The sequence below is a fragment of the Choristoneura fumiferana genome, chromosome 29 (assembly GCF_025370935.1).
Source record: "Choristoneura fumiferana chromosome 29, NRCan_CFum_1, whole genome shotgun sequence".
Taxonomy (NCBI): Eukaryota; Metazoa; Arthropoda; class Insecta; order Lepidoptera; family Tortricidae; genus Choristoneura; species Choristoneura fumiferana.
Window position 1 is genome coordinate 8,173,916 of NC_133500.1, and position 21,302 is coordinate 8,195,217.

Sequence of the window (21,302 nt, forward strand, 5' to 3'; positions counted from 1 at the left end):
TCGGACTTCCAATTCAAATAAAATATCATTCAAATAAATCTTGCAGGTGGTAGGACCTTGTGCAAGGTCCGCCCGGATTGTTACCACCATCTTGTTCGTTAATCCTGCCGTGAAGCAGCAGTGCTTGCACTGTTGTGTTTCGGCGTGGAGAGTAAGACAGCCCATCTTAGGCCTCTAGGTTGGCAACGCATCTGCAATGCCCCCTGGTGTTGCAGGTGTCTATGGGCGGTTGTGATCTTTCATCATCAGGAGACCCACTTGCTCGTTTGCCATCCAGTCGAATAAAAAATAAACAAATAAAATAATTTATTTTCATGTAACAAAGACACGTAGTAATAATCGGATAATACCAATAATCGAATTTCAAATTTTATGTGAACTTTGGCGCGCCTTTTTTCACATCTCTCAGTTAAGCCAATGTTGGCCCAATAATTATTACATACACATTTATGACATTATGCCCACACCACACTTATCCGTTAAGAACCGCGTGTCGCTTGTTCTTTGACCCAGACCCAAGTCCGTTGTTCAACAAACGTTTGTCACTGATTTGGTGAAAAGCCTCAAATTAAAATTTAAAACTGTCCATCGGTTATACACAGGGTTAAATATTTTTAAACGCTTTTTAGGGTTCAGTACCTCAAAGGGTAAAAACGGAAGCTAATGGGTATATTTCCATGATATTTATTATCCTATTATTAAGTTTAACAATTCCTTTTAAGTCTTGGGAACAATATACAAACAAGTGACAATTAATTTAAAAAACAAAACGATATCCGCAACAGGCTTCGTCAACAAAACAAATTGTAGATCCGCAACATGCTTCGTCATTAGTCTAACCTAACTTAATTTATTATTATTTATTTATTTATTTACGTCTGTCCGTCTATCAATACCGTTTTCTCAGGAACGCGTTGAGGTATCAAGATGAAATCAATTTAAAAAAAAAAAAAAAAAAAATAACCGACTACAAAAAAAACCATGAAAATAATCTTCTACCAGTTTAAAGTCGGTCGGTACCTCAGCACGAGCCGCTGGGAATGGAACACAAAAATATTTTTTCAAATCGGTTCATAAATGACGGAGTTCTGAGGTACTTCACAAACATTCAAAAAAATACAACCGAATTGATAACCTCCTCCTTTTTTGAAGTCGGTTAAAAATACTTAACTTCTCAGTTTTATCAGAAGACTCCGTCAGTTTGGTGGCTACCTCACATAAATCATGAGCAATGTCAATAAAAACCTTTTTTACAAGCTTTTATTTACATAGCTTTTATATTTTCACCTGTCCCGTTCTTACAAGTTTAATTCGACAAACTTCCAGTAGTCGGACTGACTTGAAATATGGAATACTTATGTATACATATTGCGTGACAATAAAATATTTTTTTTTATTCAACTGGATGGCAAACGAGCAAGTGGGTCTCCTGATGATAAGAGATCACCACCGCCCATAGACACCTGCAACACAAGGGGGATTGCAGATGCGTTGCCAACCTAGAGGCCTAAGATGGGATACCTCAAGTGCCAGTAATTTCACCGGCTGTCTTACTCTCCACGCCGAAACACAACAGTGCAAGCAGTGCAATAATCTGGTAGTGACATCCTGATAGTTCGGCCAGGATGGTCTCCGCAGGGCGGAATTCTTCAACGGTTAATGGCATCGACTTGACATTTGATATGCTAATGTAGTTTGAGTGACAATTTAAGTACAGTCAGCGAAAAAGCTTGTATTAAAAATGAAATTTATACCACAAACTATTTTTTTAATTTTCTTTTCAGTTATATTTTGGAGTTCCCATACATGTCTACAACGTCGAGACTTGGATAGTTTGTATTGCACATCACTAATGTAAGGTAACCACCAAACTGCCCGCTTGATAAAGGGCTATCAGTTCGATTCTACGTACCTCCAACAGCGACGCAGGTCAGGTTGACTTCGGTGCCTTCGTCGTAGGGTCCCAGGATACCCCCTTGGACCTCGTTCCCGTCCTGATGCAGGATGAGCAGCCTTTCGGGGGGTACTGTTGACAAGAGGTTAATTATTTCTATGTTATTTTTATAACCTACTATTTTTTGTACAATTTGAATTTTAGAGCGTATTGGTGATTTAGGTGTAATGCTGTAATTTTTAAGATTGGTATTTTTTATTTCAACTCCTAATTTTGTTACTTTTCCCGTCATCCCGTAAAACCCATATCGAAAATACAAACCGAAACATAGATACAGCAGATGAGGGCTACAGCATAGATGTCGCTAGTGTCGCTGCTTAAGTGACTAAATAAGAAACAAAAAACAAGCTGAGATATGTGGTGCATAGGAGAAATTCGTGTCAGTACTGCTGTCCAGTGGTAGTGTAGCGCTATAGCACAGCACGGAATGCTGAGAACCTGGGTTTGATTCCCAGCGCTGGTCTCTTTTTCTGGTTTTTCTGTGCATCTTTGTTGCTGTAATTTTTTGTTGACAAATAAATAAATAACAGTCTCGTTCATCCCGTGTCTACCCGGTCCGTGGACACGGATCCGGACCCGGTCCAACTCAGTCGTGTCAACCCGGATTTGAACCCACGAACCTCTGATTGAGTAGCCATAGGTCAAACCATTTGACTTCCACGCACGCTTTCCGCGCTGTGTCCTCTCAATCTGAAAAGAGGCCTGTCCGATGTCTCCAGCAGTGGGACGTATATAAGCTGGGATGATGGATGATTGATGAGACATACGCACATAAATTTTCGCATTTATAATCTTAGTGAGATTTCTCTGTAGGTGTGCATGTCACTGAACTCCTCTACAACGTCGAGACCGAATTTAACGTTTATTTTTACAAGCTTTTATTCAACTTACCATTTATGTATGTCTGTATGTAAGTGCGGGTCAAACCTTGCAAGTTTATGACCCACTTCTGGTCGGATTGACTTGAAATTTGGCATACCTATGTAAATTTAGTGACAATGACAATACAATAATATGGCACTGACATCCTGCTGGTCCTGCCAGGATTGTCTCTCCAGGACAGAACTCCTCAACGGTTAATGGCATCAACTTGAAATTTGGTACGGATTGAATTTTGGATGACAATACAAGTACAATCAACAAAAAGTACAGTCAGAAAAAGAGCTTGCAATTAACAAAGAAAAATTAACAAAAACAATATTACCTACAATTAGACCTTAGATGGCTCGGCGATCCAGTTCTAACGTACGGAAATCAGTGATTCTTTGAACACTTGTGTTGGGTAGCAACTACATTGGATTTGATGGGTACATGGAAGATAACAAATTGTTCTCGAACAAGTCGAGCTGACAGCTCCCACCCCCGTCAATGACCTCTAAGAAAGTTCGGGAGGCATACCCTCGATAAAAAAGCCACTAAAACCGTAACGGGCTGGAATACCCCAAATTGGAAGTGCGTAAACGTATCGGATAGCCGCAAAACAGCTTCTCTGACGATCTGGGTAGAAAAATGCGACCGTTACGTTGAAGGAGACCCGGGCAATAGTAATTTAGTTCAACAGCTTCTATTACTTTAAGGACGGCCGTGCATGAAGTTCGAAGCACTGGTCAATGTAGGTATTGTATTGTATTGTATTGTAAACTCTTTATTGTAGAATTTACAATGTCAAATAAGAGTTAAATTCAATAATAATAATAATTAAAAACAAGAATATTAATATACATATGTCAAATTTATGAAATAGGAAAAATCAATCATACAAAAAATAAAATAATTATAATGTCAAGGCAATAAAATTCAACATAAAATTAAAAAATAGTTCACGAAACTGTGAAAAATGTCAGCAGATAACAAAATGGCTAGCTCAGTTATGCGAGTAAAATCGATCGAATCTTGCATTTAAAGTCACAGACAACCTGTAAATTTTGGCTTGCAGAAATTAACATGGCCAGAGATTTGACAGCTGGATTGACATTAGTAACTTCAACTTTTTTGTTTTTGGCAACCGGTCGCTTTAGGTTAGCAACCACTACTGCCGATGACTCCTGACAGCAGCAAAAGTGTATGTTGTGTTTGGCCAGTTTTTAAAAAACAGTTTCTTTGGGTGCTGAGAAGTGCTTGTTGCGTACCTAAAATGGACATACACAGACATTGAGACAGTACAAAACATTAAGACGGTACAAAACATTGAGACAATACAGGTTGGATCCAAGGGAGAGACAATCATTAGTAACTTGACGTAACTCGCACTTAAAACACGTCTTTGCCGAGCAGTGGGACATGCGCCACAAACGTGCTTCGTCCACGAACCACCTTAACTTAATGTTGGTCTATATCAGAAAACAGTATCTTTCCCAGAGATAGAAACTTCCGACGACTGCCTAATGATATTAGAAAACAATCACAATACCCAACACTGTTTGTTTTGGACAGGAGATAAAATAAACAAAAAGTTTTCCCTGAGAACCACACTTTTAGGGATTGGTAACCGAAGGGTGACAAAGGGAACACTAAGGCCGCCTGTAGGGGTCTATATCGAATGGTAGAAAATTGTTAGTCATAATGTAATATTTGACATAACTCTTTTTTTCTCTGAAACCATTTATTTTTCAGAATTGTTATAAAACAAACCTAACCTAACCTAAAGAGTTCCACAGGATGACCATTTAAGAAATTATGAAAAACCGTCCGGCGATGTTTTCACCGGACAACGGACCGTTTTTTTGCCGGACTTGCGGTGTTGTGTGGCTTACAATGAATGTTTATGTACATGCACCGGACACTTGTCCGGCGACTTAATTTCGCCGGATGCATCGCCGCCTCCCCTCGGCGCGACGGCGACGGACACCGGTCCGGCGTAAGAAAGGCGGTCATCCATGCCAATGCTAGTGTATCGGTGTATCCCATCCTTGTTAATTAAAGGACAGCTAAGGTGGTGCGGACACCTTGTGCGTATGAAAGATGGTAGACTCCCTAAGGCCGTCTTATACTCTCAATTAAAAGAAGGAAAGCGGACTCCGGGAGGCCAGTTCTTGCGTTACAGGGACGTCCTAAAGCGCCACCTTACCGCATGTAGCATCCCATGCGAGAGTTGGGAAGATCTCGCGAAGCAGAGACTGGAATGGCGCAGCTCTGTAAATAAGGCTGTTGCGAATTTTGAGACGCATCGCTTGGAACTCCTGGATGCCAAACGTTTTATTATAAAGACCCGCCCGAGACCTTCCTACACTTACACGTATAATGGTAGTGGTCAATTACATTGCGCGCCCTGTAATAGGACCTTTGAGACTAAGTTTGGCTTTGCCAGCCATATTCGGGCACATAATAAACAAGGGCCGCTTGTACACACACGGATTGAATTGCTTCGCAGGTTTGTGCAGGTTTCCTCACGATGTTTTCCTTCACCGCAAAGCTCGTGGTAAATTTCAAATGTAATTCCGCACATGAATTTCGAAAAACTCAGAGGTGCGAGCCGGGGTTTGAACCCACGCCCCTCTGCTTGAGAGGCGATAGGTCAACTAGGCCACCGCGGCTTTTTGCAATGGATACTTATGATAAAATCGTTGTGTGTTTATGAAGCATTATTTATATTAGAAGATTAAGAAGACGACAATTATAGAAGAAAATACTGGCTGAATCCACTCAATAGTGAAATACTGATGATTCCCTCGCCACCCTCTCGCCGCAGGGAAATTCAGCCGAGATTTCGCATGTGAGTGAGAAGGCAACTCACTTTGCGTCGCCGTGTAAACGAAACAGGAGTTTTATCTAAACCTAATGTAGCAAAAATTACGCGACTCACAACTCAAAGAATTACGCACGTCGACTCCACCCTTAGTCTTCAAATCAACTTTTCCGTCAAAACTAGCGGCGTGTTTTCTGCCAAAACAACTTTCTGGTGCATTCTTTTTCTGTGTACGTTTTCACGTGACCTTGGGTTGCGACGAGATTTATTTAGGCCGTTTGATCGCAATCTGCTTTGTTACGAAAGGGGTACTTAACGGGATTTACTCCAAAGCTGATAGTGAAGTAAAACTTGGCAAGAATAAAATATTTAATAGTACCGCGTACGGAATGAACATTCTCCGCCCCCTGCCAGTATTTTTTTTTTCATGTAAATTTAACACCGAATTCAGCCAGTAACATTTCTATAAAACATTTTTTAAAATAGTGTAGACTTTTCGTAGTATTTTGAGCACAGCTTTTTTAGTACAACCACAGAAAAGTGTCAACGCAAAGAGCGCCTCGTAAAGTCTAGTTTAAACGTTTGATCCCGCTTAACGGCCATGGTTTACGGCACAGCCACGACCACGCGGGATATTTCACTATTCAGAACACCGTTGTGCTCACTGCGGTCAATGGCTACTATTTTTAACCCCACGAAAAATAAAAGATACATAGTAAATGAACAATTGTTTCCACTGTTGTTTTTTCATTTACTCGCAATCAAAGTGAAAAGTAGGTAAAACTCGAGCATTAAACCTATTTTCCCCTCGACGTGTCTATCCACCCTCGCCGTACCGGCTCGGGTGGCTATATTAATGTCGTCTGTTAGGTAAAATGGCTCGTTTTATGCTCTCGTTGTACAATCTACTATTCATTATTATTATTTAAATTATGAGGCAAGCAGTTGCAAGCAACTGCTAGGTGCCTGCATCTAGCTGTTCCTTGGTCAAGTATTCTTTGCACTGTTAATGTGTTGGTCTAGCCGGTTCTTAAATGATAAATAATAATAATAATAATGATTCACATTCAGTGCTGAGACTATATAATCATGTTCTGGTAGTTTGTTCCATGTCTTGATCACTCTGTTACATAAGAAATGTCTGCGAGGATTGTTGTGCGATCGTTCAATATATATTTAAAATTGGAGGACTCGTAGACCACTTCACATTTGTTGCATAGACGTACAAATGAACGCACGTAAAAAGAGCTCCTGGCGATATACCTGCGCAGTAAGCGAAATACGGACCAAATTGGCGGCGGAACAGTGGGGGACGCGGGAGGGGGCGTAGGAGCGCGCGCGCGGCCGCCACGCCATTGGCTTGTTAGTTGACAGATGCGCAAACGTAACCCCTCCACTAGCCACCCAGAGCTCTTTTTACGTGCGTTGACTTGTAGCTATCGTAAGGTCGTGGGTGAGCAAAGTAATTGTTTCTAATTCATTGATATGGACCTCCGCATAGTAACGCCTGACTCAATAAACTATTTTTTTACTTACTTAGTATAGTTAAGTTGAGTCTTGTGTTTTTCGTCGGTGACTTTATGAAGTCCACCCGGCACCGGTACTGCCCGCTGTCTTCCGGTCTGAAAGAAAACAAACAGTACAAACAAACGCTTCCAGTACAAATGCAGCGAATAACCCTTTTCCATCGTATTCTATCGGACACGTTCGTATTTGTCATGCTCCTTCAGTCAGCCTCAGGACCCGTAACATCTGGTTGCATTGTGAACTTTTATGTTGCTCTGAGGACGAACTCAAGTTGAGTTCGAAACGCGTCGGTGTTCTGAGGTGGCGGTGATATTTGTGTTTGTGATTTGTGTGTGTTCTTACAGTGTGGAGGGGGAGAAGCTGCATGGAACCCTAAAAAAAGTCCCGAAGAATAGTCACTTACACTTAAACGATGCGCAAACAAAATAGCTCGGAGCTCTTAACAGACAGCTTTACTTCAGACTTCCCTTGTATTGTTAGAAAAAGTCTAAAGTCAGTTTATAGAAGCGAGTCTCAACCAAGACAATCCCCAGGAACTTCAATTAACTTGCAAACTAGTTGTAAAAAGTAAAGCAAACTTCTAGTCAGTTAACGTCCGCCCTATAAAGTTTTATCGCGATCCGTTTTTAGGCCCATTAAAACTTGTGTAGTTGTTACCATAACGGTTTTTGTCGAAGTATCAGAATTCAGAAGTCGGATGTGAATGATGACGATTAAGCTGGTAAAACGAAATAAAAACTTTTGACATCTTTATTTATTTATTTACCAAATAACATAATAAAAAGATTAAGAAGAAACTAAAAGAATTTCCTTGCTTACCCGCGACCTTACGATAGTTAAGCTTGTTCATGCAGTTCCTCCACCACCACACTATAAGAACACACACAAATCACACAAACCCATCTATCACCACCAACACACCACACTGACGCGTTTCGAACTCAACCAGAGCTCATCTTCAGAGTAACACAACCGTACACCATGGTACCAGTGTTACTCTGAAGATGAGCTCTGGTTGAGTTCAAAACGTGTCAGTGTGGTGTGGTGGTGGTAATAGATGGGTTTGTGTGATTTGTGTGTGTTCTTACAGTGTGGTGGAGGATGAACTGCATGAACACGCATATTTTGCATAAGCTTAGCTACCGTACTAAGGTCGCGGGTGACCAAGGCAATTCTTTTAGTTCATTGATATGGACCTCCGCAAAGATTAAGAAGATATTCCAGTGACTGAAGAACTTTCAACTAGTGTGTGTTACCGGTGATGAGCTATGGCTCTGAGACGTGGTCCTTGACTGTTGGCTTGGAGAGGCTCAGAGTCACGCAACGAGCTATAGAAAGAACTGCTAGAAGTTTCTTTGCGTGATAGAATTCGGAATACGGGAATGCGCCGAAGAAAAAGTCATCGACATAGCTCGATGAATATGCAAGCAGATGTGGCAATGGGCAGAACGGATAACCGAAGGGGGAGAGAAGTCTTCGAGTGGCGATGACGAACTAACTGCGCTTCGCTTCTATGCGTAAGGACTCCGGTGTATGCAAGTGGCAAGTTGTCGTTGATGGTGGTACGTTAAGATTGAGAACTTTGTTCAATAGCGGACGTCTTCCGGCTGATGATGTGTGTCATGTGATAGCTTAGGTACCTCAAGCAGGCAGAATCGTTCTATAAAATTCAGTCACTCTGACTTATTTCTTCAACTAGCTTTTGCCCGTGGCTTCGTCCGCGTGGAATTCGGTTATCGCGCGCTGTTCTATGCCAAAAATCACGTCGATCAGTCGCTCCGTTTTGACGTGAAAGACGGACAAACATACACACACACACACTTTCGCATTTATAATATTAGTATGGATATACGCGACAGTATAGCGGTTGAAATGTCTGAAGACTGTAGACTTGTCTTTGCTTGTTTGGCACACACTGCACCTAACACCCTGAACAAGAATTTATCCAACCCCTTTACCTTATTTTTATAAGGCCCCTTTTAACCTCTTTGCACCCCGTTGGAAATCGCAGCCTACAAAGGGTATTGAATATCGCTCGTTTATTTTGATTGGGTAACTAGATACTGCTTTGCTCTTGTACCTTAATGTTTTATTTATAAAAATCTTTCTGAAGTTAGCAAATATAAAGAAAATTCGACGCGTCAAGCTTTTATAATGAAATATGCAGCATAAACGGCTGCATCTTTTGATTGCGTTGGCTTAGAAGTTTGATTTTTGATACCTCCACGCGTTCCCGAGAAAAAGGGTCTTGACAGACAGACAGACAGACCGACGGACAAAAAGTGATCCTATAAGAGTTCCGCATTTTCCTTTTGAGGTACGGAACCCTAAAAATAACAAGGCTGAAAGGGAAATGGAATCCGCTCCCATCATTTGTATTTCCGAATAAATCTCTTCAAGGCATGAGTGAATAGGTTACTGAACCAGTGAGATATACCTACGGCCAAAAAGTGATCCTATAAGAGTTCCGCATTTTCCTTTTGAGGTACGGAACCCTAAAAATAACAAGGCTGAAAGGGAAATGGAATCCGCTCCCATCATTTGTATTTCCGAATAAATCTCTTCAAGGCATGAGTGAATAGGTTACTGAACCAGTGAGATATACCTTTGACCTCATTTGCACTTTTCATCAAGTGAGATAGGGGTCAATCATGTATCAGTTTTATGTAAAAGAAAAAACTCAGTCTCTCTACTCTCACATACTCTCTATACTCTAACTCAAGCGACCAAGGATCGCGGCGTTCAACCTGTCCAGTATTATCTGCAGGATTTTATTGCCTATTACGTATTGGGATCACAATCCAGCGCGGAAATGTAGCCAGTTTTATGGGCACTCTTCCGAAAGGAGAAGACTTGGGCGAATTGTATATAATTACCGATTATTCAAAATTATACAAAATTACCGATTCTGCATACATTTGAGGGCCAGATTTTTAGCCGCTCAGTATAGTTAAGTTATATTTAGGATAGTTTTTACTTTAATCGTACCTTCAGAATAATGCGTTTGTTTAAATAAATTTTCTTCTACATAGAATAAAGTTTTTGCCTATGCTCTATCTAGTTTGTTACCTGAGTTTGGTGAGCACCAGAACAGCTGGGCTGGTGTCGCTGCGGAAAGTAGCCCTGGTGCCCAGGGTGCCAGGGTCAGACCAGTGTGACGTCACACCTTCTCGCGTGTCCAGTCTGGTGACAATGAAAGCATTATTATTAATATAAGAGAGAGAGAAACATTCAAAAAGATGTGCATAATGGCTTTCCAACGTATTTTATCGCAAAAGTTTGTAATTATCGTGCTCTTTCAATTAGTTCCGTCCGTCCGTCCGTCTGTCACCAGGCTGTATCTCATGAACCGTGATAGCGAGACAGTTGAAATTTTCACAGATTATGTATATAGATGACCTTTGAAGAAGAGTTCTAGAATGGAGACCGCGGTTTTTATTTATTTATTTATACATATTGCAGGTGGTAGGACCTTGTGCAAGGTCCGCCCGGATTGCTACCACCACCTTGCTCGCTAATCCTGCCGTGAAGCAGCAGTGCTTACACTGTTGTGTTTTGGCGTGGAGAGTAAGACCGGTGAAATTACTGGCACTTGAGGTATCCCATCTTAGGCCTCTAGGTTGGCAACGCATCTGCAATCCCCCTTGTGTTGCAGGTGTCTATGGGCGGTGGTGATCTCTTATCATCAGGAGACCCACTTGCTCGTTTGCCATCCAGTCGAATAATAGACAAAAAAAAATACAAGAAATAAAATAAAAGTTCACAATAAGACTAGCTTAGGAAGCGAACTAAAACCGAACACGGTTCAATCAGCAAGCACAGCGTAAGACGTCTACCAACGAGATGGACGGATGACCTGGTTAAAGCCGCGGGTTCGGGGTGCATGCAGGCCGCTTCCAACCGATGCAACTGGAGGTCTATGGGGGAGTTTTGTGTCGAACAGTGGACGTCCTACGGCTTATATGATGATGATAATGAAACTACAATAAACTCTAAACCAACAACAAACAAAAAAACTAATTAAAGTTGGCTCCCGCCCTCAAAGAAAAGTCTGAATCGCGTTTACCTGCTTTTATTGTCACAGAGTACAAAAGGGTTGATTTTAAGTCAATTACCTATTCAAATAAACTCAAGTTTCACAATGCTCCAAAGGTATTTCACCTTTTATAATTTTAATACGATTTGCAGCCATTTTGTTGTTTAAATATGTAATGAGGATGAATTCATGGGATTGGAATTAGTATAGGATTTTAGCTTCATAGTGATTTTATGGTCAGTTTGGTTGATTGGAGAAACATTGAACGCCGAATGAAGTATTAATATTTAAATTGAGATAGAACTCAATCGAATAAGTTTGACTTTATGTTTATACTTGAAAAATAATTATGTTAGTTTCAATATCTGAATGGTTGTCTGGAAGAGATCGATATTAAAGAAAGAAAGAAGACATTTATTCACTAATACAGAAGACACACAAATACAATAAAATTTACACACTTACACACAAACAAACAAAAAAAAACCGGCCAAGTGCGAGTCGGACTCGCGCACCGAGGGTTCCGTACAAATTATTAAAAAAAATATATATATATATTTTTATTATAATATGATGTAACTAAAAATTTATGTTTTTCGCAATTTTTCCTTTATCTGTGCTATAAGACGTTGCTTCATACCAAATTTCAAGATTCTGAGTTGACGGGAAGTACCCTGTATACCTTCCGCCGCCAAACTTTGCCTAAAAGTTCATTGCCCGGACTAGTACCACAAAAACTATAAAGGTATAAGTCCAATAATTGAATAGGCACTATACCTACCGTTAAGCGATTCGAACACAATCCGGGAGTAACGTAAAGACGTCGCATAAAAAATGTATCTCAAAAATGCGTCAAAACTGAGTATTAAGTAATGAACTTTTAGGCAGATTAATATGGCGCGTGGTATAGGTTTTGATTCCCTTGCGAGTGTCGAAAATTTTCAGCATGAACGGCTGTATTTCTTGATTGCGTTGGCTTAAAGAAGTTTGATTTTTTTCACAGCTGTAAGGGACAGTAGACCTGAGTATTTGATATAAATTTCAGCTTGATACCTCCACGCGTTCCTGAGAAAAAGGGTCGTGACAGAAGGACGGACGGACGGACGGACAACAAAGTGATCCTATAAGGGTTCCGTTTTTTCCTTTCGAGGTACGGCACCCTAAAAATACATGAAAACACACTTTACATTTATGCTTTATTTTATTCTACTGATTTGTGGTGTTCAATGAATAATATTTGTATTGTACAGTCACCAGCACCAATATCTGACATAACAAGCGTGAATAAATATCTGATACGACTCTATTTCTAGGGTCGAAACGACGTATCAGATATTTTTGCACGCTCCGCTGTGGCAGATATTAATGCTGGTGACCGTACTGTATCTACTATATTAGGTCATACGAGTACATGAATTGTCATATATTTCTTGGCAATTACAAATAACTCGGGTGTATATAAATTGCAGACACATTATTACTAGTTTCATGGATTCAATTCAGTTTTAGACTTCTAATTAAGCTTGAAAAGTAAAAAAAAACAGCTTCTATTGGCGTTAAAAGCAAATGGCGTTCGTTAACAGACTATTCACAAGTCAGTCCGTATAATGTTACAAACGAACCGGCATCCACAGTAGACATATAACAGTAGGTGTTACGAGGACTTCTAAATCCGTGTCACCACTGAGCGAGCCGCCTCGCGCGGCAGCCAGTTTCGGTTTGATTTTGAGCCCGTTGATAAAATCATGCCTCATGCGCTTGTCTCAAGGTGGATACTGACTGGGGAAGGGAATCAAAAACTACTAAAATTTGAAATAAATATTTTTGAAAGAAGAAAGAATTATTTATTTGGTTCTATCACAGTAGGTACTACCACGGTACCACCTTACAGTAATAAAACTAACAACAAACTAAAGTTGGTGAAACGAAAGGACACCAGAAAGGGTCTATAATGCAGCATGTGTTGCTAAACGTAACGCGCCGCAACGCTAGTTTTACAGATGTAAATAGGTATATAAGGTATACACATAATAATATAGTGTTAATGGATACTAAATTTGTATTATAGAAGGAATAATAATTAACATTAAAAGCTAGCGTACTGTTTCATATCCACTGTTGAGGAATAAATTATAAATTTGAGCCGCAACGCACACCGGAGCGATCGTTAAATCAATTTGGAAATTGACGTGTACCTACCTACCGACAAAAAATTTCTACACAATAGAGTACTTAAAATTAAACATATCTTTTTGCATACATATTATATGCCACGTATTTCACGCCGTAACAGAGAGACGGATCGACGTGATTTTTGGCATGGAGATAGTTTACAGGGCCGAGAGTGACATAGGCTACTTTTTATCCCGGAAAATGCACAGTTCCCGAGGGAACAGCGCGCGATAACCGAATACCACGCGGGCGGAGCCGCGGGCAAAAGCTAGTAATATTATAAATGCAAAAGTTTGTATGTGTGTGTGTGTGTGTGTGTGTGTGTGCGTGTGTGTGTGTGTGTGTGTGTGTGTGTGTGTGTGTGTGTGTGTGTGTGTGTGTGTGTGTGTCCATCTAACGTGCACCCGCGGCTTTAACCAGGTCATATACAATATTTTTTTAAAGTTGCAAAACAAAAGTAGCTCAGTCATGTGAGTAGAAGTTGGATTTGAATCCCTATGGTCAGAGATTCCCTGTATAACATAACATGTGCCATCGGATGAATACAACCTCGCCAATGAATGCTTGTTAAGCTATTAAACTAGATTAAACCGCTTTACGGTATATTAGTAGTTTAACTGCTGTTTAAATTTTAAATGGTGATTAGTTTACAGGCATTATTAACTTTATGTTTACGGGTTACCTGCGCTCGTTTAGATTTTAACTGCTATATATTATATTACAGAGAAATTTGCGTAACTTAATTAAAGATGTTCTAATTATTTATTGAAATTAATAATGGTTATTATTTTTGTACTCTTGTAATTTGTATTTTAATGAGCTATTTTGTTTTAGGTTACTCTATTCTAATTAACTCTGAATATGCTTTTGTACCTAGAAATTTGAATAAAGAAAGTAATTAACGAAGATATATTTAAACGAAGTTGAAAAACCGCCGACATTGTCTTTGCAAAGTTTAATATCTCTAAAACGGCTAAACGTAATTTATTATACAATAGCTAAAGAAAAATCGGTCCATCCGTTTGAGAACTGTAATGCCACAGACAGACAGACTTATAACAACCCTATTTTTGCGTTGGGGGTGAAAAAAAGTGTCTTAACACACGGAAGGGCGGATGGACAACAAAGTAATGCTTTTATAAGCATATTTTATGAGTTCACAGTTTCTGAGGCATATTCTTTGAGTCTAGTCTTTAACATAGATTTGATTTTGCCCGCGGCTTCGCTCGCGCAGAATTGGTATGTAGCTTAAACCTTTTTTGATCCCACAGGAACCCTACATAATATTATTTCGGGATAAAAATAGCCTATATGTTAATCCAGTGTATATATTACCTGTATGCCAAATTTCATGCAAATCCGTTTAGTAGTTTTTGCGTGAAAAGGTAACAAACATCCAAACATCCAAACAAACATCCATCCATACAAACTTTCTAGTTTATAATATTAGTAAGATAGTAAGAAGTAAGATAATATTAGTAAGAAGTAAGATAAGATTAGTGAGAAGTAAGATTTATTTAAATAAAGTGGTTGCTCCAATTTTATGTAGACGCTACCCTTTAACAGGCAAGACGCATTAAAAATCAACCAATCTCTTAGCCACGAGCGACACTAAGCCTCTAAAAAAATGACAAGGGCCGGGAATAGAGCCCGCTGCCGGTTCATGTTTAGATTAGCATCGGTTAACGCATCAATTCGGAATGCTTTTGAGTATCAACTTGTTATTGATATCTATATTACCTACTTATAAGCAGGGGTCGGACAAAAAGTGCGCATGACGTAAAAATGTCGTAATCTTGCACACAAGATGATGTTTTTATTTAAACTTCCGTGTGACATGTAGTAACAAAGTAGCATTAATGAAGTAACAAAATAATCGTAAATAAATCAATGGAATTCAATGAATAAAATAAATTTCATATCGTTTAATAATAAGGTTGACAAATGATAAGTGATAATTGTTTATGAAAATCAAAAATACTATTTGAAATCGGCACTTTTTGAATTACGTTTGATATACATTTCTATCTCAGAACAATATTAAAATATAAGACGCTAGATGTTGCCCGCAACTCCGTCAACGTAGAATTCGTTTATCGCTATCCCGCGAGAACTTTGTAAATTTCCGGGATAAATTACTGTCATATAACCTTCGGGACTCAAACTATCGGTATACCGTTTCATCTTCATTGGTTCAGCAGTTAAGACGTGAAAGGTAACAAACAAACAAACAGGCCAATTAACAGGAGCAATTAATTAAAATATAGGTATATACAGGGTAATCAATTCAAATGGGTCAGTAGCGAGAAATCAAAAACTATGAGAGATAGCGAAATCTGTTTTAAAGAACCATGGCTTCGATCTTAGATTTAATAAAAATGGCACTAAATTTTCCGAAAGGAACTCCTCAACGGTTAGTGGAATCGACTTGAAATTTGGTATGAACCGTCGGGAGTTCTGTCCTGCGGAGACGATCTTGGCCGGACTACCAGGATGTCACTACCAGATTATTGTATTGTCACCAGATTTACATAAGAATGCCAAATTTGAAGTCAATCCGACTACTGGAAGTGCGTCAAATTCACCTTGCAAAATTTGACCCGTATGTACCATCAGCCAAATATGTGGTCTACCACCCTAAAGTTCATAATCGTTTGCATGTCACAAAACAATATCCAATAGACGTGTCTGTCAACTTCAAAGTTCGACTTTTGCGACATATTAATTTGATAGGAACTTGTTTAAAAATTGATAGATCACTTATTTGGCTGATGGTAGGTATACATACACATACACACATTGCAAGAAAAATAAAAGTTTTTTAAAATATGTTTCTTTTCACTTATGATTCACACAATGAACTATAACAACGAAACAATATGCTGAATTTATAAACATATTTTACAGAGATTTTGACCAGGTTCGATTCCCGGTTATGTTGAGTTAAATCAATAAAAATCGAAGCCATGGTTCCTAAGAACAGATTTCGCTTTCTCTCATAGTTTTTGATTTCTCCCTACTGACCCATTTGGATTGATCCTGTATAATTATCGTCCTCGTCAAACTGAACGACATTAGCTCAGCGACTTTTAATAGTACATTGTGTCTTAAGAGCGGTAAATAAGGAATTACGAACGAGAGTCTATTAGAAGCCCGAAGTCGAAGACTGAGGGCTTTAATGAGTCGATGTTCGTAATTCTAGTACCGCCCGTGCGACATACAATGTTTTTCATCACATTTGCGAGTAATTTTTTTATTTCTAAAAGAAAAAATATAATTGTTCCAAATATTGGCGATACCTTAGGCTGCGCTCTTGGCAGCGCTGCATGCCCTCCTCCTTCCGCAGCATGTGCCTGAGCCGCGTGTTCGTGTGGGCCTGCAGCAGCGCGCGCAGCACCATCAGTACGGGCACTGACTCATTTACCGACCTTGGGCTTCATGACAAGAAAATTTGTACGCGCAATGACCCATTTACCGACCACGGGCTTCATGACAAGCACATTAAGGTCGAGGGTTTTATTTGGGGGGTTGCAACCAAGGTAGCCTGCATGTTACGACACTGTTTACGAGCAAGTGTGATGAAAAAATAATTAGTTTTTATTATTTCTATAACACCGTAAAGCTTGTTCGAAGAAGCAACGTAAAGCAACATTTTTGATGTTTGTAGCGTGACGGCGGCGTCGATTGGCCTCTAGGATGGTGTTCATTGATGATACTATTGAATTTGTATGAAAAAGGGAAAATCGAAACTCAATTATTTTTAAAAGTCGCTGAACACATTTCGTTCAGTTTGACGAGTACGAAATTATTTGCTCCTGTTAAGGGACCCACCTGGTATACGAACTTCCTCATTTATATATAACATTATTAGCGTAAGTAGGAAATATCTTTGTTGTTCAAATTAAAGAGCAAAGCTACACAAAGCCCTGAGGTCTGAAATAAACAACCAATGATGATAGAATAACAAGACCAACTACATCCAAACGCTGCAAGCCGACCACTGGAGTTTGCATGGAAACTCGACCCCAATAGGAGCCGCTGGCATTCAAGATGAACTCACAAAATGTGATAGTACCTACTTGTTTGCTGAATCGCCTGTGGCGGCAGCTGACGAAACAACTGAGTTATGTTGAAGTCGCAGTAGGGTGAAGAAAAACAGTGAATTAAATTGAATTCTGCTGCTGCTTCTAGAGTAGCTGATTTGAAATGTAAGCCAAAGTGGTGGCTTACTACAGTGGCATTCATTGCTATAATATGATCCATTTATTGACATGCTGAGTCAGCGCCTATTCTCCACATCATCACATGGCTCTCTTAATTTGATAAATTAATCAATGTTTATTTAACTTTCGGAACTGTTGCATGTTAGTTATTAAGTCATTAATCATCATGTTAATTTGTATGTTGCTTTACAATTGTTTGTTATTTACTAAGCCGTGTATGTGTTGTGGAAATAAAGTTTTTTATCTATCTATCTATCTATCTATAAAGTATCTGGGTAGGTGTGCTATTCTACTAATTAATACTAATCCCCCGTTTATTACCCGTGTGGTATCGGGTTAGAATTACACCTCTTCATTTCTTACGTGAAGAGGCGACTGAGGATATAGGTTAATGTATACCGTAGGCGACAGGGTAGCAACCTGTCACTATTGTACCGTTTATGTCAAACTTGCTAAATGGCTCCGTAGCAGTAACGTTTCGTGTGCTCTGCCTACCCCATTTGGGAATACAGGCGTGATGTCTGTGTGTGTGTGTGTGTGTGTGTTTTTATCCCGATATTACCAAAGGGTCTATGTGAAAAAATTGCATGGGTGATGGCATCATCATATCTGTCGTAGGACGTCCACTGCTGGACATTAGGCCTCCCTCATAGACCTCCAGTTACTTCGGTTGGAAGCGGCCTGTATACACCGTGAACCCGCGGCTTTGATCAAGATCACAATGTTAACTTTAGAAATTTTCAAGGCATTTTAAAATCCCGACATTTCAATCATAGTAAAAGATTTCAATTCGACTGCCAGATTATGCTTTAGATTATTCTTTCCATCTAATGTATTAATGTGTATCGAATATGTGTAAATAAATGTATCTCTGTCTCTCCCTCTCTCTCTCTCTCTCTCTCTCTCTCTCCCTCTCTCTCTCTCTCTCTTTATTTACGCTAGATAAGTTGCGGGTAAAAATAGTTGTGTATTGTGTTTATTTGTTTGATAATATTTCAAATACTGAAAGTAACAAAGACAGACATTTATTTACATTATATTTATTGATACCCAGGGATTAATAATAATAATAATAATAATAGTTTATTGCATATAAAAAAGTACAACAACAAATATTTAGAAGCAGATAACAATATGGTGGTATGAAACAATGGCTCAAGACAAACAGAAAAAAAAAATATTTATGTATCTGTTAGCAGATGAAACCGTTGCTGTAGGTACATGTTCACACAACAGTTAACCCTCTAACTCCTAAGCTAAGTAAAAACTTCTATTATAGGAGTTAGTGGCCGACCATACGCAACCATGCACTTAAGGGGCATATTTGGAAGGAAAAATCACATCGAATAGTGTGAATGGGGCTCCACTTAGCATAATGTTGCGGCAAGCCACAGCGCTGGTTTTCAGTGGGACCCATTTAAAAACTAAACACAAAGACATACCCACTGTGACGACACAAACGCCATCGGGAAGTGTACCTAGTTCATAACGAAGCTTAAGTTCAAACCAGAAGCATATATTGTTTAGGAATTCGAAATAGCGGCATTCCATTTCACCCAACCTAATGAATAAGAAGATTTAAGGGAAGTCGCAATACCTAAATGCTAGTATAGAATATTTGTATTGCGTAAGGGGTTCAGGAATGTGGGGAGGCAGCCAGCAAGATGGACGGACGATTTGGTGCGAGTGGCTGGGAAGGACTGGATGCGGAAAACTCACGACCGCACAGAATGGTCTAAAATGGAAGAGACCTTTACTCAGCATTGGGTAGATCAAGAAGAAGAAGAGATTGCGTTATTACTGTTACTCATATTTCCACTGTGACGTCACTGGTACGTTCGTAACTTATTACGTCATTAAGGTAGTATACACTGAACCTTACAGCCTCATTTCGGCCAGTTTCAGCTTCATGCTTGTACCATTCAATACATTCGTTCAGGGGTTGGATCGTTGACAGCATACTGTCGTGAACGTGTACTCGCAATACTAAGCTTTACTCACGGCTTCGCACGCGTACTCATACTCGTAGATCATTTGATCCAGCAGATGAACAGAAATTCCGGGACTTTGCCCATGGGAATCCCCAAAAATTAAATCGTGGATTTCGTTAACATTGCACATAAAACTCTCGCGCATTTTGATCTCTTTTCCCAGTGGTTGAAATATTGATATTTTGAACGATCCTGTGGGAATATCGGAATAAAAAGTAGCCTGTGTGTTATTCCATAATAATAATCAGTCGAATAATAATAAAATATATATTTATTTAATATTTAATTAAACATACAGAGATACTCACAAACTTTCGCATTTGTAGTAGGAATTTGGGTAGTAGAGTTATCTGTTCGATTTTTTTTAATGTCAAATACCTGGTAAACGGGCAGGTGGGTCACTTGATGGTAAGTGATCACCGCCGCCCATGGACACCTACAGCATTATTTGGACTGCTGGTGCGTTACCGGCCTAAAAGGCCTAACAGGCTATAACAGAGGATTTCTTTGTATTGTAAGTCTGCTACATCTAGATATAAGGTAAATCTACACTGATCGTATACTGTGCCTATCCTTTATCGATCAGGGTTAAAAGGTATTTCAATATGAGCCTAACCTGAAATAAACTTTAGTTTTAACATAAATTCGACCGCAACCAAACTCGCAGGCTTACAAATTATTCTGGCGTAGTTGGAGTTATCCAAACATGTTACTTTATACCTCTAGATAACCGTAATAAAATTATACGCTGTTCCATCACTTGATTACTTGGTTAAATGCGCATTTTATTAGTTAATTTAATTAAACTAGCTCTTCCTTGTAGATTACATGTGCGAAAGTTTGTAAGATTCGTAGTTTCTTTCTGGCTAAATCACATTTACATAAAGACACGTATTTAGTTGAAATTTTGCACACGAATTGTGACCTTTGACTGTAATCGGTAGACGGTCATAGAATGCTTTTTATCAAAATTATAGATTCACACGCACATACACCCATAAATTTTGACCTCTGGAAGAGATGGCCCTTAAGCGATAAGGCCGCCTTTTGCTTACCTTGAAATTTTCTCTCTGTGTACCATCATCCAAATATTATTATGTGGTCTACCACCTTAAAGTTGATAATCGTTTGCATGTCATAAAACAATAATGCCAAAAGACGTGTCTGCCAACTTGAAAGTTCGACTTTACCAACATATTTATTTGATAGGAACTTGGTAAAAAATTGATAGACCACATTATTTGGCTGATGGTACCTGTTTCATGTATCGCTTAGTATTGTATGGTATTGTGGTGTACAATAAAGAGTCATTGTATTATTTTGTACACCGTGTTTCTCTAGATAAACCTGCGAAGCAATTCAATGGTGTGTGTAAAGATCCCAATCCACCCTGTGGCCGCGTGGGAACTACAGCCCAAGCCAACTCTTTCTGGGACGTTGCATGGGACGTTGCGTTGGAAGGATGATGATAGTCTATAAAGAAAAAGTTAAGACTATAAACGGTTTATGGAGCGTAAAGACGAATTGAAAACTAAAACCTGGGCCGTAAAAAAGTTTTACCATAAAGGGTTACATGAGTTCGGGTTCAGTTCAAGTAATGCTGATTTAACTGTACGCTATAAACCGAGGGTTCAAAATCACTACTTTACGATACATATTGTTTTTGATGTTTCTAATGATTCTGTCTGTTGTTTTGCTAGTGTAATTTATAGTT

At 39.3% G+C, this 21,302-nt stretch overlaps 1 protein-coding gene across 4 annotated transcripts in view; it reads right to left on the reverse strand.

Annotated features, from left to right (window-relative positions):
• Positions 1-21,302, reverse strand: part of LOC141444020 (nephrin-like) — a 475,083-nt gene that overhangs the window by 74,713 nt on the left and 379,068 nt on the right. For all 4 annotated transcript variants that reach the window (XM_074109455.1, XM_074109456.1, XM_074109458.1 and 1 more), the window contains 2 exons: positions 10,236-10,349; positions 7,176-7,261 (listed from right to left, as the gene is read on the reverse strand). In XM_074109455.1, the coding sequence (XP_073965556.1) occupies positions 7,176-7,261; positions 10,236-10,349 (200 nt within the window). The remainder of the gene's footprint in view (positions 1-7,175; positions 7,262-10,235; positions 10,350-21,302) is intronic.